This window comes from Marmota monax, unplaced genomic scaffold (genome assembly GCF_021218885.2).
Source record: "Marmota monax isolate L192 unplaced genomic scaffold, Marmota_monax_Labrador192_F-V1.1 WCK01_AAM20220418_F8-fsc00046, whole genome shotgun sequence".
In the NCBI taxonomy this organism is placed as follows: domain Eukaryota; kingdom Metazoa; phylum Chordata; class Mammalia; order Rodentia; family Sciuridae; genus Marmota; species Marmota monax.
Genome location: NW_026692486.1, coordinates 2540875 through 2567993, shown reverse-complemented (window position 1 = coordinate 2567993; position 27119 = coordinate 2540875). Strand labels below are relative to the sequence as shown.

Sequence of the window (27119 nt, the reverse complement as noted above, 5' to 3'; positions counted from 1 at the left end):
GTCCATAATGGCCCCAAGGGTGGAATCCTAGTTCTGCTCTTGCCTTGCAGGTGGCTGTAGACAAGTCACTTAACTTGTTTGAGCCTCAGTTTCCTGACCTATAAAGTGGAATAATAGCAGCTAGTGTTGGGGAGTAGGAGGTGATAACTAGATAAAAATTAATGATAAAATATGTGTTCGAATATAAATAATATTCTAACAATAAGATACTTGGCCTGTACCAAAAAGTAGAATAAAAAATTTAGGCATAGTTGAAAACTCAGTTTTACATCTATCAGTATAATAACTATAGATACAGTGGAAAATAAAAGTCTGGATCTTCATCATATTGAGTCATAGAAATAGAAAAAAATTATATATACTTTGAAGAAAAAAAAATCAGGATCTTCAAGAAAGGTCTGCTAACAAGGCAGACAGGGACAGCAAACCACAGTGCATGTGAAAAATCACATGGGCGTAGATGCAAAGGCCTAATTGGGACAGGGAAGGAGGCAGTGATGCATGATCAACTCCTAGGGAGGAAAACTTACACAGAATGGACGGAGTTTTGTTTTTGTTTAAATATGTAAACCCAAGATATATGCTGGAGAGCATCTGTGGTTGTCCACGTGGACAATTGAATCAGATTGCTTTGGGGACAAGTTCTTAGGAAGCAGAGTTCAAGGGAGACTACAGTGAAAGGAGCAGTGACTCCCTGCAACCAGGAGGACCAGGACTGTCCATTCAGAGGTCAGCAGCCCCCTCAGAGGTCTGGCATTAAATAAGGTCACATATTTAAACCACAGCACCAGTGCCTGGTGCTTAGCACCTACTTCCTCAGATTTACTTCTCTTACCATGGGCTCATTTTGTAACTCTGGATTATCATCACCTCTGGCTTCAAATAATCAATTATTAATTCTTTTTTTGCTTCAGGAGCAGGAAAGGGACGAAGGATTGGGGAGACAGGATGTGCTAATTAGTGGACTTCAAAATGCCTCCTGCCCAGCAGCATGAATGTCCCCTGGGCTCCAGCTGACAGGTCTCTGGAGTGATTTCCAGACATTTTTAGCAGTGGAAAACTTTCTTCAAACAAAGGCTTAGGTGGAACCTCAAACACAGAATAAAAGCTGAGCTGTCCTACGTAGCCTTAATACCTCAAGTTGCCTGTGAGGGATTTATCAATCAATTTAAAAAACAGCCCCTAGAAGGAGTCTAGACCTTTGCCTTCAAAGGCTTTGTGGTGCTGGGGATTGAACCCAGGGCCTTATGCATGCAAGTCAAGCACTCTACTAACTGAACTATATCCCCATCCCAAGTTTTTATCCTTAAAATGAAGTAACAGTAATAGCCACTTAATTTTCTTGGGTGTTTACTATGAGGCACACACTGTGCCAAGAACTGTAGGTATTGTACCTTACTCAGTCTTCCCCACAATCCTGTGAGGCATCACTATCCTCATTCTTCAAAGGAAAACACCGAGGCTTCAAAGGGTCAGAAAGTTAGCCAAGAGCACAGAGTAAATGAGAGTCGAAAACCACTATTCCACTGGCATTATAATGATCTCCTCTGACTTACATGAGGATCCGAGAAACTGAAGATTACTTTTTACAAAGCTGCTCAAATCATCCCTTTGCCTGGATGTCCATGGCACTAATATTTATTTACCACCTCAAATCAACATACATCTACTAAGACTAAACATAGTAAAGGAACATCCTAAGTTGGCAGGGTAGGTGTGAGGGTCCTCAGGGTGGTAGTGAAGGGAAGAAGAAAGGAGGGACACTTACAACAAAAATGAGTCAGCTCTGCCCTAGAGAGAACAGAACAGAAGCTTGTTGGGAAGACAGACAAACAGACACACCCACAAACACAATCAAGAATTCCATAAAGATCAGTTGAGCACTAAGAAGAACCGATTAGGAAAAAAATCATTTGTGCATAGTAGTAGAAAAACTATAAACTACTAGCAACATAACTAACAAAAATATTATACAGACTTTTATGTGGAAAACCATAAAACTTCAATTAATGAAGAATGTAAAACTAGATCTAAATGGAGTGATGAGAAGATGTTCTCTGAAAATTAATCTGTCTCCTGTCTATAAAATATTGAAATTTAAACTGAATTTCAACAGATTTTTCCAGGTCTACAAAATTGAGAATAAATTTATGAAAAAAAAATAAATGTAGAAAAATGTAGCCAACTTAGAAGAAGGAGTGGTATATCAGTCAGGTCTGTGTCACCATAAAAAATACCTGACACGGATAATTTGTGAAGAGAGGCTTATTTTGGCTTATGGTTTTAGAGGCTCAAACTCAAGATCAGTGGCTGCATTGGTTTGGGTCTCTAGTGAGGTTGTCACATCACAACAGGAGCATATATTGGAACAAGTGCTCACATCACAAGCCAGGAAGAGAGAGGACTAGTTGGGGTCCCGCTATCCCACCCCAGTGACCTACAGACCTCCTATAGGGCCCCACCTCTTAAAAGTTCACAGAAATTTCAGCTACTCAAACCATAGCAGGAGAGGCTTGATATCAGGATATGATTTATATTTCATCAGTTGAAAGTACTATACTGGAAATACATAAACAGACAAGAGAAATGAAATAGGGAAACCATAAGCAGACCCATGTCTGTATAGGAATAAGTCCTTCTAATAGGGGACAAGGTGTAGAAGTCAGCAAATGATCTCTGTACCACCGATACTTTTTAAAATTTCCATTTAAAATATACCATAAAATTCTATCTCTACTTCATGCTATATACAAAAATTGATGCAAATAAATACCTGAATCATCAAAGAAGAACAATAACTAGAAAAATATGAAATATTTTTATGAGACTATAGGGAACACTTTCTTAAGAACTAAATAAAAAGTCAAGGTGAAAATACTGATATATTTTCCATAGCAGAATTTTGAATTTGTGTAGGACAAAATATGTCTTAAACATAACTGAAGAAGATATAAATAAAAGAAAATATTATAAGATATACAGCAAAGAATTAGTATCTGGGAAGTTCAAACCAATTTTAAAAAATCAGACAATCTAATAGGAATCAGGGTGGTGGGTAAAGTTAATGAATTCCCAAAAGAGGAAATACAAATGATTGATAAATACATTTCTTAATGTTTGAGTTCACTAATAATTAGTAAAATGAAAATGCAAATAGCAATACAGAAACTTTTCTAATCCATCAGATAGTCTAAAATAAAAAGGGCTGGAATTATGTATTAATGAGTTGTGGGGAAATAGGAAAAAAGTAATCATAAATTTTAAATACTGCCTTTTAATAACAAAATCTAAAACAAAGACTCAAAACTACATAATATCTATTTATATGGGTTATATAAACATTTTCTAGCACAGATTTTTTTTCTAGCTTAAAATATTCATTTGCAGAAATATTCCTTAGAAATCTCTTTGATATATGCAAAGGGAGATGTACAAAAGGTTGTTGGTCATGGTAACCTTGCTTGGTAACAGCCAAGATTTTAAAGGAACTGGGATATCTACCAATAAAATATGATATTGATGTATCATTATGGATCAGGTAGGTCTGCATATGTCAATAATGCACAGTGAAAAAACCAAGTTATGAGACGATAGGAAGGGCAATGAGGAAACGGCAGGAGCAGATCACTGAATAAGAGGTAGTGCAGCATACAGAATGTGCAGATAGATACATGAAACCAGAAAATCAGTTGGGGCCAGAGGATTGACTATGCTGTTAATTACTATCAGTTTGTGGGGTTTTTGAAATTAGGGGTTTTGTCTATTAGAGATTTGATCTAGGGTCTTGCCCATGTTTTCAATGACAGCACCATAGAGTTCTTATTGGTTTCAACTTCACTGTTTGTTTGGTTTACAAATCCCCACTTTGGGAATCCAGCTTTTTTCTCCATTTGCACCCCATGGAATCTGAAATTCTAAACCTTAAAACAAAACAAAACAAAACAAAAAAAAAACATTGCCTGGATTTTCACTGGGAGCTCTAGGTCACCTAGTAAAATCTTGGCTGAGCAATATGTTTAGTTGGTAGTGAAAAGACCTTGGACTTTGTACTCTTGCCTACCTTGATGCTTTCCCCCTCACTATCTGTTACCATGTTTTAATAATCAGGTCAAATGTGAGAATATATTTTTCAGATAGAAATGAACTACTACACAAATCCCATAAGTGTAGCCAGGGAGTCTTATTTCCTCTTCCTTTATTGAAATGCTGGGCCCCAGGCTAGGAGACTTCAGCTCTTGGGATGAGAAGTCAGTGGGAAGAACAGATAACACCATGCACAGCACTTATCCCAAACTTTCCACAGTAATGAAGCTGTGGCCAGGCACCTGGCTGCCCAGATGGACCATATTTTCTAGTCTTCTTTAGAATTTTCACAATTGCAGCATGGCTAACTTCTTGACCATGCCATGTGAGCAGAAGTGATGGATGTCACCCCCAGATCTGGGGCTTCAGACCTTCACTTCTCTTCCCCTCATATGCCAGCTGGAACTCATATGTGATGGCAGCCCTGTTTCAACCTTACAGATGACAATTCCAGTGTCCTAGGAAATGGCAGAATAACAACTGGGAAGGAATCATGATTGCTAAATGACCTCAAGGAAAAAGCTTCCAGCCAATCTGGACTGTTTACATGGAGACTATTACCTAAGAGAAAAACACTGCTTTATTCTCTGAGACACTTCAGTGTTAAGTCTTTTCCTTATAATGGCTATACCATCACCTACATATGGCTGCCATCAGAAATCCACCTCTTCTTTCATCCTGAACCTATGAGGATCTAGGGAAAATGTCTGCCTAGGTGCATGTGTGTGTAAGTTAAAAAAAAAAAAAAACTAAATTAAAGAAAGCCAATGAGGAATGGTGGTATAGTAAAAATATATAGTATTTGTTCCTGGTACTGGCCTCCAAAGGCCTTGGGATGGCTTGGATGACAGGAATATCTCCTGTTATTCATAAAGTACCTTCTAACCACACTGTGCCTATGCTAATAAAGTGACTGGAGGGTAGGATTAGATAGCCTAAGAATGAAGCTGGCCAGAAGGACCAAAGAGGATTAGAGTGGGAACTTTCAGGTCTACTCCTGACCTCCAATGGAGGGAAGGAGGTAGAGATTAGATTCTGTAACTCTAACCAAGAGGTTTAGAGAGCTTGAAAACTGGTGATTATATTGAACTTCTGGGACAGTGGCATGCCTAAAGAGGATATAGAAACTCTGCACACCTACCCCTATTCCTATTTTTTTGGTACTGAACTTAGGAACTCTTTACCACTGAGTTATATCCCTAGCCCTTACTTTAATTTTTTTGTTTTTTGAGATAGATCTTGCTGAGTTGTTGAGGTTGGCCTCCAACTTGAGATCCTCCTGCTTCTGACTGCCTGACTGCTGAGTTGCTGAGATTTACTGGTATGCATCACCATGCCCAGTACTACCCATACTCCTTGCCCTTTACATTTCTTCCACTTGGCTGTTCCTGAGTTGTGCCCTTTGTAATAAACCAGTAAATACAAATAAAGTTTATCTTGACTTCTGTGAGTCACTCCAATGAATCATCCCACCTGTGGAGGGCATTGTTGGAACCTCTGATTTGTAATCAGTTAATCATTGGTGCAGGTGATTGCTGGGACTTACAAGCAGTGTCTGAGACAACAGTAGACAGGTGGGACTGAGCCTTAACCTGTGTGGTCTATGTTAACTGTGTATGGTTAATGTCTGAGTTGAATCAGGCTCTTGGACAACCAAATGGTGTCAGAGAACTAGAGAACTGATGCAACAATCCCTGACATGTGTTATCAGAAGTGGTAGCAGAAAAAACAAGACACCACAGGAGCTTCCCTACATATAGTGTGGAGTATTATGGGGCTGACCCCAACACTTTGTGTAGACACCTTGGCTTTGCCTCTGCACCTGCAGAATCCTCTAGGATCACTAAAGGCAGCACCAACCTCAGGGAGCACTATACTGTCCATGGGCCAAGAAACTCTAGGCAGCTACAATGCCAATCTAAGAAGTTGTTAAGTTTGGATTTTTTCAACCTCAAAAGCATGATCAAGAACAATAAATGCAAGTGACTGCACCCTCTACACAGAGGTAGCAGATTATCCTAGAGAATTTGCTGACAGAGCCAGGTGTGGTAGTAAATGCCTGTAATCCTAGTTATGCCAGAGGACAAGACAGGAGGATTGTAAATTCAAGGTCAACTTCAGGACTTCATAAGAACATGTCTCAAAATAAAATTTTAAAAGACTGGGGGTAAAGCACAGTAGTAGAGCACCCCCAGGTTCAATCCCCAGCACTCCCTCCCCCTAAGAAAGAATTTGCTGATAGGTGTTCCCAAATGAGTACTGTGATCTTAACCCATCACTCCTATGCAGACTGTAAAAGAACTTCACTGCAAGTTACAGGAGGCAGAACTGCAGAATTCTGATACTCTATGTTTCTGAACCTGAACCAAGCCCACGCTGGTGATGGCAGAGGTATGTTAAGTTGAATGAGAAACTGAAATTTTGATTTAGATGGGATGAAACATTTTAATAGCTAAAATGAGATTATTTGTTAGGGTTTTATAATTGATCAGAAGAGCCACGGGTTCTGCCCAAGTTATTATCCAGAGAAAAAGAGAGGTACACGACATAGCATGTTACAAAGCAGTAGAGGGGGACTGGAGGTATAGCTCAGTGGTAGAGAACTTGCTTAGCATGCCGATGCCCTGGGTTTAATCCCAGCCCTACAAAACAAACAAACAAATAAAGCAACAGAGAAAGAAAGAATCAAGTAGGTTCATCTGTTGGTGCCTACCAAGTGCAGCTCATTGAATACTGGGCGTAGACCAGATTTAGGTGATGATGTGTGTCTGCCTGGCTGTCATGCTTAGCCAAGAATCACATGGATGGGTTATTACAGCACACCCATTTGCAACAAAAATGACATGGCAGCAATAGCAACGAAAAAAAAAACTGATGCTATTTGTCCCTCTCCTCAGAAAGGCCATAGCAAATAGACTAAACCCTTAAACTGACTGAACATCATTAAGGTGAAGGGGAAACCAGAGGAAGAGAGAAAGATGTTCCCAAACAATAGGTATTCTTAAACAGTGAACTGGAGTGTTCAGGTATGCTTTGTAAAGCTACTTCTGGCCTTGAACTGGCCAATTCCAGGTTTCTTTTATATGAGACTTCTTATTTCACCTAACCTTGTCTGATACAATATCTGCAACATATTAAAAGCTCCTTCAACTAAATAAGAAAAGGAAAATAAGTCTGTAGAAAAATGGGAGAAGGAGAGCAGGCAATTCACATAAGGAAGAAATACAAATGGTTACTGAGTATATGAATGTATACTAACCTTGAGAGTAACCCAAATAATGTAAATTAAAAAATGAAATGCAATTTTTTTTTGTACCAGGAATTGAACTCAGCAGCGCTCAACAATGAACCACATCCCCAACCCTATTTTTTTGTATTTTATTGAGAGACAGGGTCTCACTGAGTTGTTTAGCACCTTGCTTTTGCTGAGGGGCTGGCTTTAAACTCGCAATCCTGATGTCTCAGCCTCCCAAGCCACTGGGATTACATACGTGTGCCACCATGCCTGGCCTGAAATGCAATTTCTCACTTGTAAGGTTGGTAGAAATTTTAAATATGAATACTATCTGGCTGAAAAGGGTCAGAAATAATAGGTATTCTCATTCAACATTGATGAGAATCTAACCAGGGAAAGTGTTTCTGGAGGACAATTTGGAAATAGGTATGACTATTTAAAATTCATTTATGTATGAGCAAGTGCTCATGTGTGGATGTGCTTGTGTGTATATGTGTATAACTCTAGAAAAAATCCCGGAATAGTATATAACAAATTTAACAATACTTTTATTTTTTAGCAGTGGAGGGGCAGTGGATGAAAAGAGGGTATTCATGGATTTTCATTGTTTCTAGAATGAATAAAATTTGTATAGCATATATTACTTTTTTAAATTAAAAATATCTAAGGAAAAATCAGTCATATGAGCTTTAGAAAGATTAAACAGATATATAAAATATTTTATTTATTTCCCTTTAAAATAGATGTAATAGGTGTTGAACAGGCATGGTCTACTCAATTTTGAGTATATTTTGCCAAACAAACCCTATCTTACTAAAGGTAAGAAGTTCAATATTTTACAACCCAATAAAAAGAGTTTCCTCATTTGGCAAGAATGTAAGTACAAGGTGATGTTTTTATGTCTCTGGACATTACTGAATAAGGCTTATTTTTAGTAATTAAGTATAAAAAAAGCAATCTTAGGAAAAGTATTTTGAAATAAATTTTATAAAGCTTTGCATTTAATAAAAATAATGAATTCTATTATTAGTGTTCATCTCTTTTTGGCAGAGAAGACAATCTTTGATTTTTAAGCATTTGCCAAGGAAATAACCCTCTGCCAACTCATACTGATGGATTTGCTTGTTCCAGACCAGAATTCATTAAAAAACAGCAATTCTTCCAAGAAATCTTTTTAAAAAAAAATCTGAAATTTTTAAGCAAAAAGTAGGTCGTTTAAAATATAAAGAGACAGTCTTACTTGGTCCTCAAAAGAAAGTGCCTGGGCAACGTCTCTTGGAAATCCATCAATAACAATGCCCTCTTCATCAGGTATTTGCATCAATTTTTGTTTTATCTCTGTGATAGTTGTTTCCTTTTATAAAGAAAAAAAAACATGAAAAGAAACCACAGTTAAACTTAGTATATTCATAACTGGTACAAAAATTTTTGCAGAATAGAAGCAAATTGTATAACAGTACCTGTGGGGCCAATTCTCCATTTGTAATTATCTTGGCAATAAGACTCCATTTCCTATTACTGCTGGTGCTGTGGATCTTCTTTCTTAATAATTCTCCCACTGAAATGTACTGGAATCCATATCGTTCTGCAATTTTCAAACTCTGAGTACCCTTTCCACTTCCTGGACCACCTATTATTCAAAAGAGGCAAAACTGTGACTTTAGGATATAATAAGAAACTTCTTTTTATACAACTACTACTTTAATCTGAGATGAGGGTTCTGGATCACCAGTAACAGGGTGGGTAGCTGTTTCATTTGTGACATTCTCAGTGCTACTTTTCTTTTGAATGCAGAGCAAGTGCAAGACTTATCCAAGGAAAGGGTGCAGATGTCTTAACCAACTATATTAGGTGAAGGAGATGTTTTCCCCCTCTACCTATTTTAGTATATAAACAATTAGGCTGGGGATATTTAGCTCAGTGGTACAGTGCCTGCTTAGCTTGCACAAATTCCTGGGTCCAATCCCTAGCACACAAGCACAAAACAAAATCAATTTAAAAATTTTTAAAATAATGCAGTTAACAGAAACTGTGATTATTATTCTATGTAAAATCTTATAGTCTTCCCCTCTGTAATCAAAGAAAAACCTATGGGTTTCAAAAGACAATGATCAAAATAATGGAAATGTGTTTCATGCCAACAAAGAGTTACCATGTAATCTGGTAAAATGTAGCAATTATTTTTAAACCAAAGGTACACCAATAAACATGACATATTTAAATCTTTTCTTGAAATCTGTTTGCACATGCATATCCTTGCCTTATTTCCTTTGAATTAAAATTTTATGCAAAAGAATATGCACACTGAATGGAGAAGGTCCTCAAGGTAGAAAATATTCATAGAACTAATAATTTTGAGTTTGTAATACAATTGTATGAAATATCAACATTTTGCAACATAACTGAATATTAATCATCTTTTATTTATTTTTGAAAAGTAGTTGCTATTCACTTTTTAAAAACAAATAACAAAAGAATCACAAAAGGGACTGCAAATTGGTGCAGCCAATTTGGAAAGCAGTATGGAGATTTCTTGGAAAGCTGGGAATGGAGCCACCATTTGACCCAGCTATTCCCCTTCTCGGTCTATTCCCTAAAGACCTAAAAAGAGCATGCTACAGGGACACTGCTACATCGATGTTCATAGCAGCACAATTCACAATAGCTAGACTGTGGAACCAACCTAGATGCCCTTCAATGGATGAATGGATAAAAAAAATGTGGCATTTATACACAATGGAGTATTACTCTGCATTAAAAAATGACAAAATCATAGAATTTACAGGGAAATGGATGGCATTAGAGCAGATTATGCTAAGTGAAGCTAGCCAATCCCTAAAAAACAAATGCCAAATGTCTTCTTTGATATAAGGAGAGTAACTAAGAACAGAGTAGGGTCGAAGAGCATGAGAAGAAGATTAACATTAAACAGGGATGAGAGGTGGGAGGGAAAGGGAGAGAGAAGGGAAAATGCATGGAAATGGAAGGAGACCCTCAGAGTTATACAAAAGTACATACAAGAGGAAGTGAGGGGAAGGGGAAAAATAATATAAGGGGGACAAACGAATGTCAGTAGAGGGGGCAGAGAGAGAAGAGGGGAGGGGAGGGGAGGGGAGGGGAGGGGGGGAGGGGAGGGGGGATAGTAGAGGATAGGAAAGGCAGCAGAATACAATAGACACTAGTATGGCAATATGTAAATCAATGGATGTGTAACTCATGTGATACTGCAATCTGTATATGGGGTAAAAATGGGAGCTCATAACCCACTTGAATCAAATTGTGAAATATGATATATCAAGAACTATGTAATGTTTTGAACAGCCAACAATAAAAAATTAAAAAAAAAAAAAAAGAATCACAAAATATATCTCAGATTTTATTTTCAAATATTAGGCTAATTTTTAGTTAATTTAGTTTTGTAAACAACCTAGACAAACTAGATTCTATAGTTAGAATAAATTTTAAAATAAAATATATGGCAATCACCCCATCTGTAATTATTTGATGGCAATATCAAATGAGATTCAAAGAATTGAGCATGCATTATTGAATGTAAAGAAAAACAGTTAAAAAATTCAATGCCTAATAAGTAGAAAACATAGGGTCAATACTCCAACATATTGGCACAGGAAACAACTTCCTTAATAAATTCCTAAATATCAAGAAACAATACTGAGAATTAATAAATAGGATAGTATAAAATTAAGAGACTTCTGCACAGCAAAGAAAACAATTAAGAGCATGAAAAGGAGCCTACTGAATGGGAGAAAACTCTTTGCCAGCCACTTTTCTAACAGGGAATTAATATCCTGAATATATAAAGAACTCAAAAAACTTAACACCAAAAAACCAAATAACCCAATTAATAAACAAACAAAAGATCTAAACAGACCTTTTTTAAAGAAGAAATACAAATGGCTAAAACATATATGAATGTCCAACATTCTTAGAAATCAGAGAGATGCAAATGAAAACTATACTGAGATTTGATCTCACCCCAGTCAGAATGGCAGTCATCAAGGAGACAACAATAAATGCTAGAGAGGATGTAGAGAAAAAGAAACAAAGGATTGTAAATTAGCATAACCACTATGGAAATCAGTATGGAGGTTCCTCAAAAGACTAGGAATGGAACCACTTGTGACTCAGCTATCTTACTCCTTGGTATTTATCCAAAAGACTAAAATCAGCATAATGTCGTGATACATGCATTACAATGTTTACAGCAATTCACTATAGGCAAGTTATGGGACCAGCCTACATACCCATCAATAGATGAATGGATAAAGAAAATGTGGTGTATATATATACAAAGGAGTTTTACTCAGCTATAAAGAATGAGAATTATGTCATTTGCTGGTAAATGGATGGAATTGGAGCACATCATGCTAGGTGAACTAAGCCAGACTCAGAAAGTCAAAGGTCAAATGTTTTCTCTCATATGCAGAAGCTAAACAGAAAGTGAAAAAAAAAGTAATAGTAATAATAATAATAATAAAGAAGAGGTTGCAGGAAAATAGAAAGCAGACCAATAGAGTAAAGGAAAGAGATCAAGAGGAAGGGAAGAGGACAGGGAATAGGGAAGTACCGGGATACAAAATCTACCAAATTTTGCTGCACCCATGTATGAACATACTATAATGAATCCTGCTTATATGTATAATTCACTAATTAATAATAATAAAAATAATAATAATAATGGAAGGGAGATCAGTAGAGCAAACAGGTAAGAGAGAGAGGACGGGAGGAAAGGGAAGTACTGGGGAAGGAGATTGTTCAAATTATGTTATTTGTATGTACAAATATGGCATAATGAATCCCAATATTATGTATAATTATAATTATAATTTGTACCAACAAAAATATACTTAAAAAATTCAATGCCTAAAAGTAGTGATATGTATTAGTAATATCCACCGAAACATAATTATAATTATTATGCAATATTAAAAATAATAATCAAATCAAAAGAAAAGTGAATTCATATTTTTTTCTACTAATGTCAAAGTTTTTGCATATTGAAGTCATTTTATATCTATGCATTTAATAAGTATTTTTTATCCTTTCAAATAATATAAGTAAAACATAAAGTTACTTTTCTTGTGTGAAGAGAATTTCAGAGTGGGCAGATTTGGTTGGCAGAATTATAAGATCAACTAATATGACTAGAACCATTTCTGAGCCCCAGAACCAAACAATGCACCAAATAATATCTAGCTTTCGCTTTTTTTATTGCTTTATTAAACTTAATATAGGAATTTATTAATATTTTTGACCATTCTCTAAGATACTATACATTCTATCTGTCTACACTTAATATCATAAACCACCTCTGCTTCTACCAGATTAAATTCTTTACTTTGCAATTCAAAAGTAAATTCTAAACCAGGTGTGGTGGTTCACACCTATAATCCCAATGGCTCAGGAGGCTGAAGCAGGAGGATTGCAAGTTCAAAGCCAGCCTCAGCAATTTAGTGAGGCTCTAAGCAACTTAGTGAGACCCTGTCTCAATCCCTGGTACAAGAAAAATCAAAAACAAAAACAAAAAAAGCACCAAACAGCAACAAAAAAGTAAGGTTCCAAATAGTTGCTTTTGATCTATTATCACAGGCTATTCAAGGATTGGCTTCAAGAAAAATATAATATGATCAACACCATTGACAAATCCAATCTGGTTTAATCTGAAAAAGCAAAATTCAGGATATAGGTATTTCCATGCTTGATCTCAGAAACCATCAAATTCAGAGCCTACAAATTCCTTTGAATTTTTAAAAATCAAACACATTGAGAAAGTTATGAAAACTTTAAGGAAAAAATTTTTATTTTATTAAATAATAGAGGCAATATCAGACAACAATAACAATAACAAAATAAGACTGGCAAAACTGATAGAAAATAACACTAATTTATTAGATGAGTTTGATTACTGAAACTTGCTAACAAATTAATTTTATTTTCTTCTCTCTAAAGCCAGAATGAGCTGTTTTGTTCTATTCATCTCTAGTTAATATTAACTCTGAGATTTTATGATTACATTCACATAAAAGGAATTCATATCTGTACCAAGAAGACCAGTTTAAAATAAATCTGTAGTGCCAGAAGAGAAATTTTGTTTATTTAGATGTAATACTATGTGGGCCTCTGTACCTTCTCCCACATACATTTTTCTGGATGAAATTAAAATTTGTAAGATTTAGGTACAATTATTTTATAATTCCCCAGAAAGTCTTAAAATTGCTCTAGTTTTCTTAGAAAAATTAAGAATCTTCTTTCCCTGCCTTGTCTCAATCATTTAAATATTATGTATACACATTGGTTCTGTGTCACTCTTATAATATGCAAAATGTACAGCATGTAAATCTGTAACCAGAATCAAATCCAGAGAAGTAAGCTGATTTCACCAAACAAAAAAGAACTGTGAAAGAGGTGAGATATGAGGGTTTTACACCTTCTCCAAAAATTTAATTTATTAAAATATTTTAGTCATTTTCATATAAAATTCACAATAAACAAAAAATCATATGTGCCGTTTTATACAAGAGCAACTTGGTCTTATACCATTTTCATGGACAACCAAACTTCCATTTATTCATCTTGTTTATAATCACCAATAACTTTACTAATAGCAACAAGAAAAACAAAATTGAAGGAATATATTCAGTCCACCTTTAAACCAGGAAATGGTAAGAGAATTCCATTACACTTTACCTATAGCTCTCTCTTAGTTATTTCCTTGCCTTCTGGGTAAGAACTCCAAATTTCTAGACACAGAAAAGTATTCCATTCCCCAAAACAGAGGTTTATGGTATAATAATGGCTATAATAAGCCATACAAATATTTTGGCTTTTTTGAGAGCTGATTTCTTCTGCCTCTTCTTGTTTTGTTTTGTTTTTGCTTGTTTGCTTCTTTGCAATGCTCTGGGGATAAAACCTAGAGCCTTGTACCACCACAGAGCTACTACACCCTCAGCTGATTTTTAAATCTCTTCCAGCAATATTGTTAACAATTTGGGGAGAAATATATTTGTCATTTCATTTTGCAATGTACAAATTTCACTCCTAATTAACATAAACATAAACATTGGTCAACCTAAGTTCTTGCTATATAGCTCAGTCGTTTATGCGCATGCTTGTATGCTAGTTGCCATCTTCATTATGTTCTCTGGAGCACTACTTCTCAGCCTGGGAGCTGTATACATTTAGTTTTCTGTTAATAGTTACTGGTTAGAACATTTCACACTACATATTTGCTTTTGGTCATCTCCATGAAGGCCCAGTTAAATTGGAAAGTGATACAATGACTATATACGTTGCTTGTTCACAGGACTCTTCATGATTTTCATAGATTTTGAGAAAGTTAGAATTTGCAAGAGTGAGAAAAAAAATGCATTTTGCAAAACTACTTAAAACATTTTCATTATCTATTCCTTGTGAAATGGCATCAGGCTGATATTTTTTGTATTCAGTGTAAGATTCACAGTGGTAATTTTAAAAATGAATGGTTATCTTTGTTATTTTGGTTAATCCTCAGATGTCTTATGCTGTATAAAACACTGTTCTTTTTATTTGCTTGTCAAATAACATGGAAATTTAAATTTTATTGTAGGTACCAGTTTGCCACAAGGAAGTTCATTTATATGAATCCTTACCAACATATTATTATTTACTTTTCCCTCTGAAGTTAAGTGAATAAAATTTCAATTTGCTGATTTAAAGGGAAAAACATCATACTTAGAAAATATCTAATGTAATCTTAGTAAAGATTAAATAAATAAAACCACAGAGCAATAAATCTTGAAGAGATGCTTTGAATTCATTATAAAGAATTCCTATGACATTGTAATAGAAATCTAAGAAAATTCAATAAGCATTAGGTTACATTATAACAATTTGTTTTATTGAAAATTATTTTTAAAATATTTCAATTTTCCCTTGAACCTTTGTTTTTATGCCTCATCATTATTCAGCTAAGTATTTCAAATATGATACATAATTGGCATTTTTCAAAATGTAAAAATATAAACAAAATTAGCAATAGTAGAGAATTTTGCTTTCTGTTCTCATACCTATGACAAGAATGATTTTTGGACGAGGTCTGGTAGGATCAAAAACCTCATACTCCTCAATTAACTCTGCAGTCTCAGAGAGATCCGTGTCACTTTCTATGGAGAATTGATGGATTGGAGGGAGTCGATCATACCGCCGATATGGAAAGTTTGAATTTTCAGGCATTACTGCAAAAGAGTAAGATAACTTTGAAAAGGGAAAAAAGCAAAACAAAACACTTTTCACATTTAAACTATGAGTAGAAGGAATTTTATTAATGAGAAGACTTTCCAAGTGGCCAGCAAACATTTTCATAAAGGGCCAGACAGACAATATTTTGCACTCTGAAAGCCAGATGATCTTGTACTCCACTCAGTCATGATAGCATGAATGCAGTCATAGACAATAGGTAAACAAATGAGTGTTCCAATAAAACTTTATTCGTTAAAACAGCATTGAACTAGACTTGGCCACCCCATGGCCTACAGAGACCTTCTCAGACACTGCCTAGTCTTGCTTGGTAGGTTGTGTATATCCTGGCCTCTGCAAAAAGTATTCTCTGGAGTTTTGCAGTACATAACCTTCAAAACCATCTGTAGCTGCCCGTGGAGCCAGTGCTTATGCATCATATATTTCATTCATTCTACAAATGCACATGTGTGTACTCAGTATGATCCAGGAACACTGGAGGTCTAGTGGAATGGTTTGGTAGCATAATGAACAAAAAATTAGGGTTGGTTACCAATTAGGTGGAAGGGTGCAAGCAATTTATATACGTGGAATGTTTTCAACATTATTTACTTTTATTTTTCCAGTATTTATTATATTTAATTTATTTGACTTAAAAGATGTAAATATGGTGATTTAACTTTACATATATGACAGTAGCAGATATTTGCCATTTATTGCCAGGCATGTTAATGTACTAAGGATGATTCAGTAGAAGAATAAGATGTCATCCTGTATCTTCAGTGCTTATAAGCTAGAGCTCATATGCTTATATCTGACAGCTGTGCGCACATGAGGCAGGAGAACTGCTAATATGAACATCTCTCATGGTAAACACCACAGTAGATAGATGAATGGGTAAATCCATTTGATCTGGAGTGGTAGGAAAGGACTTGCAAAAGAGGCAGGACCATTATTTTTAAAGGCAAACACAGAGATAAAAATCTAGAAAGTATATCTCAGTTGGTGCACACGATACAAAGACTCAGAAAATACAATTGACATATTCAACAGGACAGAAATCAGTCCTGACAAACCCAAATCAGGCAATTATCAATATGTAGTTTATGGCTCTCTCTTTCTTCACTCCATGTGTCAGTATCTCAGAAGGCTCAGAGAAGCCCTAACTACCCAAACAGCCCCTGCAGAAAAGAAGAAAATAGACCACCCTGAGGGGTTCTACGAGGGTGGCTACCATATCTAAGCAGAGCGTAAAACTCACATCTCCTCAGGTGTATCAATCAGATCTTTCCATTCTCTGCTGATAAACTGAATGAGACTACTGATCACTACCCCTCTGGGCTCACTTTAGTTTCATGAAAGGAGTGGATGAGTATACAGATGACAGTGGATAGTCTGTAGAAAACGATGGGAAAGGCCATGTCAGATAAGGCACTGACAACAGTAACCTGCTCTGCCTTGAAGTTCAATAGCTTTAGTTAACATAAGACCAAACTCTAAGCATTATCCTTGATTACTCTCTTCTCTCACTTTTCCCACTTATTCCCATTTATTCCCAGTCTTTTACTCTGACTACTTGACTTTTCTGCCTGCTTCCACATTTACCCGTCCAATCTGTTGTCTGAAATGCTCCTTCTCTGTTGGTCCTTGGCTGGCTGACTGTCATTCACACCTCAGCTTAAATACCTCCTCTTGTAAGAGCACCTTGCTGACTTTCTAAACTAGTGTAGCCCCCCCAACCAGTGACTCTCAAGGCTATTACTAATGCTCTTCACCAACTGAGAGTTTTCCATTTCATTCATGGTTTTTCTTCTACTAGACCATAAGTTCCACAATAGTGGGGACCTTACCTATTATTTGGAACTCTGCATCCCTGGCATCTAGTTTGACAGGTAACCAGCGCCCAATAAACATTTGCTGAATCCATAACAAAGAGAACACCTTACTAAAATCGTTTTCTATAGAGAAAACCCAGAAGATAAGATGGGTAGCTTAAGTGTGGCCACAGTGTGAATAGCATTGAATATCAAGGTAAAAGGCTTAGCTTTGATCTGTTGTAAATTCAGCAGAGGTTCTGGGGGCTAGAGAAGGCACACAATTTTAGAAAACTTAATCTGCTGGTGGCTAGAATGGGTTTGAATAGGGAAAGACTAAGCAGAAGAGCAGTGAGTAGGAGGCTGTTAAAGCAATACACAGGTGAGAAATGAGGGTTTGGGCTAGAGTAGTAGTAAGGGGAATGGAAATGAGAGGCTGCATGTAAAGACATGGTTCAGGACACAAGAAATCAAAGGGGATGATGGCTTAGCAACAATTTCTAGGTCTCAAGTCCAACAATCTGCATTTCATGTAGTGTTCCTCTGCTCTACCTTCTGTTCCAGAACTACTGGGCTTCTTTCACTCCTGACCATATCACACCTTCTTTCTCTACCTCAGAAATATCTGCAATCTCTTCCATCCTTCTCTAGCCATCACACACTCAACTTTTTGTCTCCAAGTATTAGCATATCACTTGAAGCTTAGAATATTCACTTGAAGTATTAGCATATTCACAGGAAGCTTATCCAGAACCCCATCTATACTGTATCCAGTCCACTGGTCAGCTCACTGGTCTAGTCCACCACGTATTATTTCCCACAGCACTCATTGCTATAGCAATTATATGTTGAATGCCTGATTTCATTGCCAGACTGTAAGCTCCCTGAGGGCAGGTGCCACGCCTGTTCTTTTTTTGGTGGCCACAATGAGTCCTAAAAGAATATCTGGTACACAGTCATCTCAAGAAATGGTTATTTTATTGTACCACTGACTCACTGACTGACTTTATAGGAAAAAGAAAAGGAGATGTGAGTGGCAGTTTTAATGCAAATAGGGTGTATTTGGTTTTCAACATGTTGAATAGGACAATGAGATATTTCAGAAGATAACTATGGATGTTTGCAACTAGAACTCTTATTCATAGATTATTATCTGTTCAGTTATATGCATATGACAGGGAAAAAAGGATGGTTGTCTCACATTTAACATGTTAAGAACTGTCAACCAATAATTTATTGTTGCTTTATTATATTCTAATTTACGAAAGCAATTGCTTAGATAATAAAAATGTTTTATGTCATAGAACACTTTTTTGGATAATTATATGTTAGCATATCTACATCAATATTTATGCAAAACTTTCATGAGTAATCTATTTTTGAAAATCATCATTTTGTTTTAAGTTACTGAACAGTTAGCAATGTTGTTGAACTTAATAACCTAGTGCACAAATTATAGCTAAAATTGACAAAGCACAAATGTGTAAAGCATTTCATAAAACAAAATTTTATTATTACAAAATAAATCAGTTTAGAAAACAATTTCCATCTTTTAGCATATATTCCAGTAATAGGACATTAGAGTATAACATTCTTGTCACCCTAGTACATAGAAAGGCTTATCTGATTATTAATGAAAAGATCTCTGGCTGGAAAATATAGTAAAGCATTAGAAGGTATGGAAACCCTAAAATTAGCAAGCAATTTTATTTTGATAACAGTTATACCTACTGCCATATTAGTTTATCTTGCTAACTCAAGAGTTCCAAACTGGCTATTTATGAACCCAATATAATCCCATAGATGTGTTTTGTTCACCTTGATATTTTTGTAAAATTTCTACTTGACTATCTAGTTCTGTTTTCTAGTTTAGTCCCCACTGTTAGCTTGCCTGGTTTCTACATATTATCAAGCCAAGAAACAGTATCAAGGCTTAAGTGTATCGAAAACACTTTTTATACCCAGTCTGAGAGCAGTTTACCTATAATTGAAGGTCATAACCTCTTAGATTTAATTCTTAAAATATAAAAATACATTAGACTAAATCCAGAACTATCTGAAGTTTTAGCAGTGCTTTAAGATTTAGGAAAAGAATTCCCCATATTTACCTTACTTGATCTAACAAGGGCATGAGGTATGTATTGAACATTGGGCCAAATTTTATTAGCATGATAACACCTCTGGAAATAAGTTAGCCATTTTGGGAAGGTGTATAAACTTTAAAAGCCCACTAAAATATAATTTTGCTCACCTAAAAGCAATAATGTGCAAAGTGTGCTATAGCAATAATTGGCTAAAGTCACTCCGGTGACTGTAGCCAACAAAGGTGCCAAACCTAAACTGTTAAGTTTGAATTGGGGCCCTAAATATCAATCTTATTCACTCCCTACTCTGTGTATCCTACACTGTTCTCAGTGAACCAGCAACCTCATAATTTACAAAGAATAAATTTTTCAGTTTGGAACTGACACCTGTTATTAGCCAGGAACTGGGTCTAGAGGTAAACTCTATGCAAAGAATAAAAATCTCTGTAGAATTGTAATGGTTCTAAGAGTCAAATTGAAATATTCAGTACAAATTTAATTTTATAAGCACAGGAAGACATGACCTCAACCTTAGGACTTACCACAGAATGTAATGACATGGTTTAGTATGTAGTGAGGGATGTTTTACCATCTATCTAAGATGAATTGGCGTGAGAAGCCTTGTAGAGTGATGAAGTCAATTGCTGATTCTGAGAGCTAGTTTATTTTTTTGTATTGGGGGTTGAACCCAGGGGCACTTTACCACTGAGCTGCATTCCCAGCCCTTTTTACTTTTTATTTGATTACACAGTTCTGCTAAATTGACAAAATAGCCTTAAATATGTAATCCTCCTGCCTCCGCCTCCTAAGAAGCTAAGATTACATGTGTGCACCACCACACCTGACTTCTGATCACGAATCTTATTACCTTATGGTCACAGCAAATTATTTTCTAATTATTTCTTGTTTTGTGGGGTCTGTTAGAACTTTTGAGAGTTTCTGAAGTTAGTTTTAAATAACAACATCAGATGTTTCAATTGTTTTTCAATGACATTGGAAAATTTGGGAGGGAGTCACATCACCTTCCAGTAAAACCTGGCATTACCTGGCATTGATTCCTGCATAGACAGAGAAGGACTCTTCTGCCCTTTAGTACTGTTTTTGAGGAAATGGTACTTTTATTTTCCATTTTCTGCTTGTGCTTCTTAAAAATTATCACACCATGACTTTTTCCCATACCACATTCAAATAAAATCTAAGTGGGTCATCACTGAATAAGGTTAAACAAACTAAGGTTTGTTTCCTCTACATATTAATTGCAAATAGAATTGTTTCCACTTCAAATTTTGTTGGTTTAGCTGAAAACTTTTTGTGGTACAATTTTAAAAACAGTTTAAGTTTTGAAAATATAATGATCTTGGCCACTAGAAAAGAATTTGTTTCCCCTGATTGGAATTGATTCTACTTTTTATAAACTACTATACATCACAACTCATCTAGAGCCTGAAAGGCTAGTTGGCTCATGTCCAATTCATGGTTTTGAGAAGTACATATTTCAGAAACAAATAGCACCTCTTGTCTAACAAACTCCAGTTCTTAATTATAAACTACTCCTAAATTGAAACAAGTTTATTTCTTCTCCTTCTTTTATAGCACCCAAATGCCTACTCTAATACATTGCATTAGACAGCTGCCTAACAAATCCTTATTGAATAAACTAGCATAAACTTTACATTCATTTATTCAGATGCATTAATATGAACTCTGGACTTGGAAACATATTAATAAGCTAAATCTCTTTCTAGCTAATGACAAATGGTGAGTGGTTATGTAATAACTACCAATTTTATCAGTATTCTACTCATGTAGTTGGAAAAAGCTTACTTGCAATTTAAAATAATCCATTGGTTTTTAATGTAATTCATTTTGCAAAATAACGAAGTCAGTAATATAAAATTTCATTAAGTCTTTAGCAAATTGCTGGACAATGGTATGTAATTGTGTTTGTCTTATCATGAAGGCGATTAGCATTAGTAGCAGAAAGAGATTAATCATATTCCAGGGCTTCATAGCCTTCCAGCCATTTATAAACCCAATAAATTACTGCTTACAGTCCATATGGCATGTTTTAAAGAGAACTGCTCTACCTGTAAACTGGCTATTATTCTACATATACATTACCATTTCTTAGGAAGGATCTTCGTGACTGTCCTCCATTTAGTGGAGGTAAGATCTTCTTCTCCTGGCTGACAAATGTATCCCACTTCACCTTGTCACAGCCACCTAGTTCCTTCACTTTCTGTAAACAACTTTCCAAATATTCTACTGGGTCTTCTGGCTTAGAACACATCAGTCCATTCAAAAGGCTCTGAAATACAAAAATATACATACCAATAAAATATGTTTTTAAACCACCTTTGATAAAATACTATTATGTCCCATCTGTGAATTATTTGTTTTGTCCTTAATGTTTATTTTTAATTTTAAAAAAGTTGAAATTGAGCAATTAGGATAATCCCTTAAGTTCCTGATGACCAAATGATATCAGCTCAGCATTCTCTGCCTTTTAAATAATTCAGGCAACTACATAGTTTAAAATAGAAAAGTCCTATCAAAGTGAGACAAAATGCAGGATGTAAAAATGCCTGAGGCATTATTTATCTTACTCCTACTCATCTTTTAAATTTCTAAGCCCTAGTATCTTCTGCAAAATGGATGTAATAATATCTACCTCACAGGGATTGTATATATGCAGGGATTGAACTCAGGGGTACTTAAACACTATGCCACATCCCTAGTCTTTTTTTTTTTTTTTTTTTTTTTTTGATTTTAGAGACAGGGTCTCGCTGAGTTGCTTAGGGCCTTGCTAAATTGCTGAGGCTGGCTTTGAACTCGTGATGCTCCTGTCTCAGCCTCCCAAACTGCTGGGATTACAGGTGTATGCCCTGGTGCCCAGAAGGATTGTAAAGAATTTTTCAAATAAAATATTTGTACAGTGCATAGTAAGTTCCTGACCTGTAGTAAACTGCACAAATTTTAGTGGGATTAGATATTACCATCATCATTATTATCAGGAAGTGTTTCCTGAGCCCCTAGGTTGGCCTGTGGTCCCCCTCTTCTGTGTTCCCATGGTACCTGGCATAAAATATCACGCTTGTTATTTATACTGAAAACACTGGTTGCTGTGTTTCTTGTCTCTTCTAAACTATAAGCTTTTAAATGACACAGAGTAGGTTTCATTTTTTTTTTCTTCCAGACCTCTACATCTAACACTTTAACTGGCAGGTAGTGGGTGCATAATAAATATTTTTTCTGATTAGGAAAAAAAAATCATTCAACATTTAAGTCTGAGTGTGATTCAAAAAATTGAAGTCTGAGAAAAAAATGATGTTATTTTCTATGCAACAAGCGACCACAATATCTACTGAGATTACACAGAAAGAGAGGGAAACAAGATTTGATGCTATTACTTTTTCTGTTTATGTTGTGTGAGATGCCACATGTATTTAAATGCTACTAGTTTGGAAATGCTGACTCCTTGGAAAATGACTGATATGCAAAACATTTCTTTCAGGTTTCTCATGGAAAAATCAGGTGATTATAGTTACCAATATATGCTATTAATGTACAAAACATACACTCTTGGAAAGGTTAACAGCTTTCCTAAATACAATATTTTACTTTCAAATTGCAAATTTTGCCCATAATGGTGGACAATTCTTACTGGATACATTTGTTTTCTGAAATCCTATGTAGAGTGGGTTAGAGTATGAAACTCCATCGGATGAGTTTAGGTGCTGAAGGAGCAAAAAAATAAGCTAGGTATCTATATCCAGTTTGTGTTGAGATCTTGCTGTATATCCAGATGTGGCAGTTAAGCTTCCTGCACTCTTCCTATACAATGAGCCAGAAACAGACAAATCCATGCAGAAAGACCTCTGTGTCTTTCATGCACTATTTTACCCATTGTAATCTCAGCCCTGTGAGGCACTATTATCCCCATTTTTAAGAGTAGTAAATTGCTGCTCAGAAATGTTAATGACTTACTCAAGTTTACTCAGCTAAAGACTCCTAGGCCCAGGATTCCAACTCAGTTTCTGATTCCAAAACCCATACATTGCTTCTGCGCATCTTGCAAAAATGTCATAAAATACCATATTCTCTATGCATCATTCATAATCCAACTACAATATGAATCACTCAAGATCATGTCTTTTAGTTTTGCCTTTTACTAATGCCTCAAATAAGAGAACACAATCAATTGAAGCTTTTCTGACTGGGAAATGTTCATTTCTAACTTTCCAAACAAAAATGACATAAGGGAATAAATTCTAAAAAGGAGACAATGGGTTCCATTCCTCAGTCATTGAATAGCTAACCACTAATAGGAATTAAAGTTAACCAGTAAACATTATTATTCAGTCTCTGAATTAATATTTTGAGAACTTGAATAATCCAATTTGACTTTCCACAGTATTAAAATTAATTGCCAAAGCTCTGCTCTAAGGTATGAGATCAAAATAGATCACATAAAGTGATAAATAATTAAGATTTCATGCTGGGCACAGTGGCACACACCTGTTATCCCAGGAGCTTGGAGGCTGAGGAAAAAGGATCACAAGTTCAAAGCCAGCCTCAGCAAAAGCGAGGTGCTAAGCAACTCAGTGAGACCCTGTCTCTAAATAAAATACAAAATAAGCCTGGGGATGTGGCTCAGTGAGTTGAGTGCCCCTGCGTTTAATCCTGGGTAACCCAGCCCCCCCCCAAAAAAAAATTATGATGAAATCGTGAGAAAGTAATTTTTTGAAAAAAATTAATCTAAAGATAGAAATGTATTTCATATATGAACCTACCAGAGATACACCATATCTCATTTAGCCTAAGTGATGTGTCACATCTGGAAAAATTCTGAAAAAGTCAGTTATATCTAATTGTTTGGTAATATGTAAATTCAACACTCACTTGGCCTATAATGGTGTCTGATGTCCACATTTCAGGGTTTGATAGATACCTAATTGTTAAACTTCACATACCTAGAATATTGTGGTTTTGATGAAGAAAATCCAGTTTAGAAACCTAAAGTATTTGGTTTTGCTGTCTACAGTCATCAGATGGAGAACTGCCAGATTTTGCTATTCTCTTGTATTGTGCACAGCACAGATGCATTTTACTGGAAGGATGGAGCCTTTGAGGTCACCAGCAGTCTCCTTCCATCTTCCTATTGTCCAGGATTGATTCTAAGTACACTGTATTACTGCATTTCACCTAAGCAAGTGGTCTTCTTTTTCTGGTCTCATTACTTAAAATTGTTCCATTCATATTCAGAAAAGTCAATGAAAAGCCTCAAACCTGAACAAGGAACACCAGCAATCACTTATTTTCATATGCAGCATAGATTTTCATGAACTAACTACCCAGATTCTCTGGAGTTGCCTTTCATCAAGGAAGAAAAACAGTACCCACATTCATAAAGAAAAATGACTACTATTTAGCAGTATTTTGCAATCAGGTGGCTCTCCTACATATTACTTTTTAAGAAGTGTAGAAATAAAATTGATCTCAATAGTAACATCTGCAATTTTTAAAATCCATCAGCTTTTCATCTCCATATTTATCGTTTGAAAATTAACAACAACAACAACAAAACTCTTACAATTCCCAAACATTCTTAAGACCTATCCTTATGCAACACCACCTGATTACTTTCATACAGGAATAACACACTTGCTAGATTTGGGCTTCATATGCCAGGCTTGAACTCAGATTTACCTGTAAATCTTGACTTTGACCTGAAAACAGTGACTTACAGAGGTGAGAGAAAAGGAAGATATGTAATTATGGCAGCCCATTTTAAAGATAGTTGGGGAAATTGGGGCAAAATTATTTTCCCCAGTAGTATTTTAAATTCCTCTTAACCAAACAAATCCACCAAACAGGAAAAATACAAACTCATGACTTTTAGTTCATCAGTCTATCATTTTGGTTTTAGAATTGGGAGGCCAGGTTTGCAGTGAATGAATTTCCTCTTTCAATGCTCTGCCTACAGAGAAGCTTGGCTCTGTTCCATTCGTTTTTGTTTTCTTTTTTAATGTAAGCAAAAGCATTTAGGATTTAGCAATTTTTTAAAAAAATTCAAATATGGAGAGAAGAATAGAAAAACCCCAGACGGAGGCTGTGGCTTAGAACTAACCAAGGTTCCTTTAGCTCATTTCTCAAACCTCTTCTCTCACATTCTCAAAGTCCCTCCACCTGCCAGGTCCCTGGTGCAGATGACGCTGTGATGCGGTCTGAGGACAGCAACAGGAGTCACGCCCGTCTCGCCGCTCCCTTCCCGACCCGCTATCTCTAGGTGGGTTGGCCAGCGATGGGGAAAAGCTGCAGCTTCTGGGGCAAGCGAGGGGAACCATTCCTTCCAAGGCAAAGGCAAAACGTGCTCAGGAGTTCATTCACCGAAAGCGCACAGCACCATTGGGTGCCGGCCACCCGGGAGGTAGTGCTGCACTTGATGGGCTGGGATTCGTTTTTTGCATCTTCATCCCTCTCCTCCAAGCTGTCCCTAGGGAGAGCTGCTTCCGCCCATCTTTCCCCTCTCTCCAGGGGTCCGGACCCTTAGCATGTAGAGGGACTAGGGCTTTGGACCTCTCTGTTTCTTGTCCTTGTCTCTCGCTGGGCGACAATTTACTCACCTGGCCTGACTGCTTCTCGCCCTCAGAGAGTGCGGCCAGGCCGCTTTCTGCAACCCACCCTGGGTGTCCACATCCGAGGGGCGCTCAGGGAGCAGCTGCTTTTCAGAACCCTGTCTGGAGACGGAAACTTGATCGGTGACAGGCGGGCTTCTAAGCCCAGCCGTCCGATAGCGACCTCGGCAAACCACGGGAAAGGGGACTACCCTCGGGCGAGTGAGCCTCAGCAGGCGCCTTCACTTCCGTGCCCCTCACGGGGAAGATGTATCAGGGCACAAGTACCTTACCCTGAACCGCCGGCTATTCTCTCTCCAGCTCCTCCTACCCCTCTGTTGGCTCTATCCTCTTACCTCGAAAAGCTGAGGGATTTCCCTCCGGGCCAGATACTCCTTGGCTTCGTTGGTGTTCATGGTTGTACCACGCGTGCCTTGGGGCGCAGGCGGGGAGGTTCCTTGGCTGCGGTCACTTGGGCTGGGGCTGAGGCTGGGACTGGCGGGGTCCGCGCGCACGGGTGCAGCCCTAGATCTGGAGCGCACTCTCACACTCTCTGCCAGACCAGGGCCCTGTTCCACCTATCCCCCCGAGGGTTGTGGTCTCCGCGCTCCCGTCTCCCGGTTTGGATGCTGGTCCCCGCTCCTGAGCTGCGGGCTCTGAGCAGCGGCAAGGCGGCTTCCCGGGTTCCCAGGCAGCGCGACTGCCAGGGGAGGGGCGGAGGGAGAGGAGGAGGGAGGACAGCGCGGCGGACGCCAGGCAGCAGCCCGCCCGCCCGCCTCCCTGCTCTGCGCGCTGCGCTCCGCGCCTCCCGGAGCAGGGTCTGCGGCGGCGGCCAGTCACGCTGCGCTGGCAGGCACAGAATGCGGGGGTGGGGACCGGCGCTCGCAGGGAACTCGCAGGCACACCCCTCCGTGCTGCACAGCCGCCAGAGCGCGGCTCTTCCCTGAGCATGCCGCCCCGAGGCCGCAGCCACCCCGGGACCAGGTGTCCAAGGGAACAGGGTCGGGGTCACTTGGAACTCTAGACCTTTTTGCTTTTCCAGACCTTCCCA

General features: G+C 37.3%; 1 protein-coding gene across 2 annotated transcripts in view; it reads right to left on the bottom strand.

The window, feature by feature from the left end:
- Ak5 (adenylate kinase 5) overlaps positions 1-26832 on the bottom strand; it is a 265150-nt gene extending 238318 nt beyond the window's left edge. The window contains exons 1-5 of one of the 2 annotated variants that reach the window (XM_046443172.2): positions 26425-26832; positions 21573-21759; positions 15385-15480; positions 8779-8948; positions 8559-8672 (exon numbers count right to left, since the gene is read on the bottom strand). In XM_046443172.2, the coding sequence (XP_046299128.1) occupies positions 8559-8672; positions 8779-8948; positions 15385-15480; positions 21573-21759; positions 26425-26484 (627 nt within the window). In that variant the 5' untranslated portion in view covers positions 26485-26832. Of the gene's footprint in view, positions 1-8558; positions 8673-8778; positions 8949-15384; positions 15553-21572; positions 21760-26424 lie in introns of both variants that reach the window. The other variant, XM_046443171.2, reaches the window with a different exon arrangement.
- Between the last annotated feature and the right edge of the window lie 287 nt (positions 26833-27119).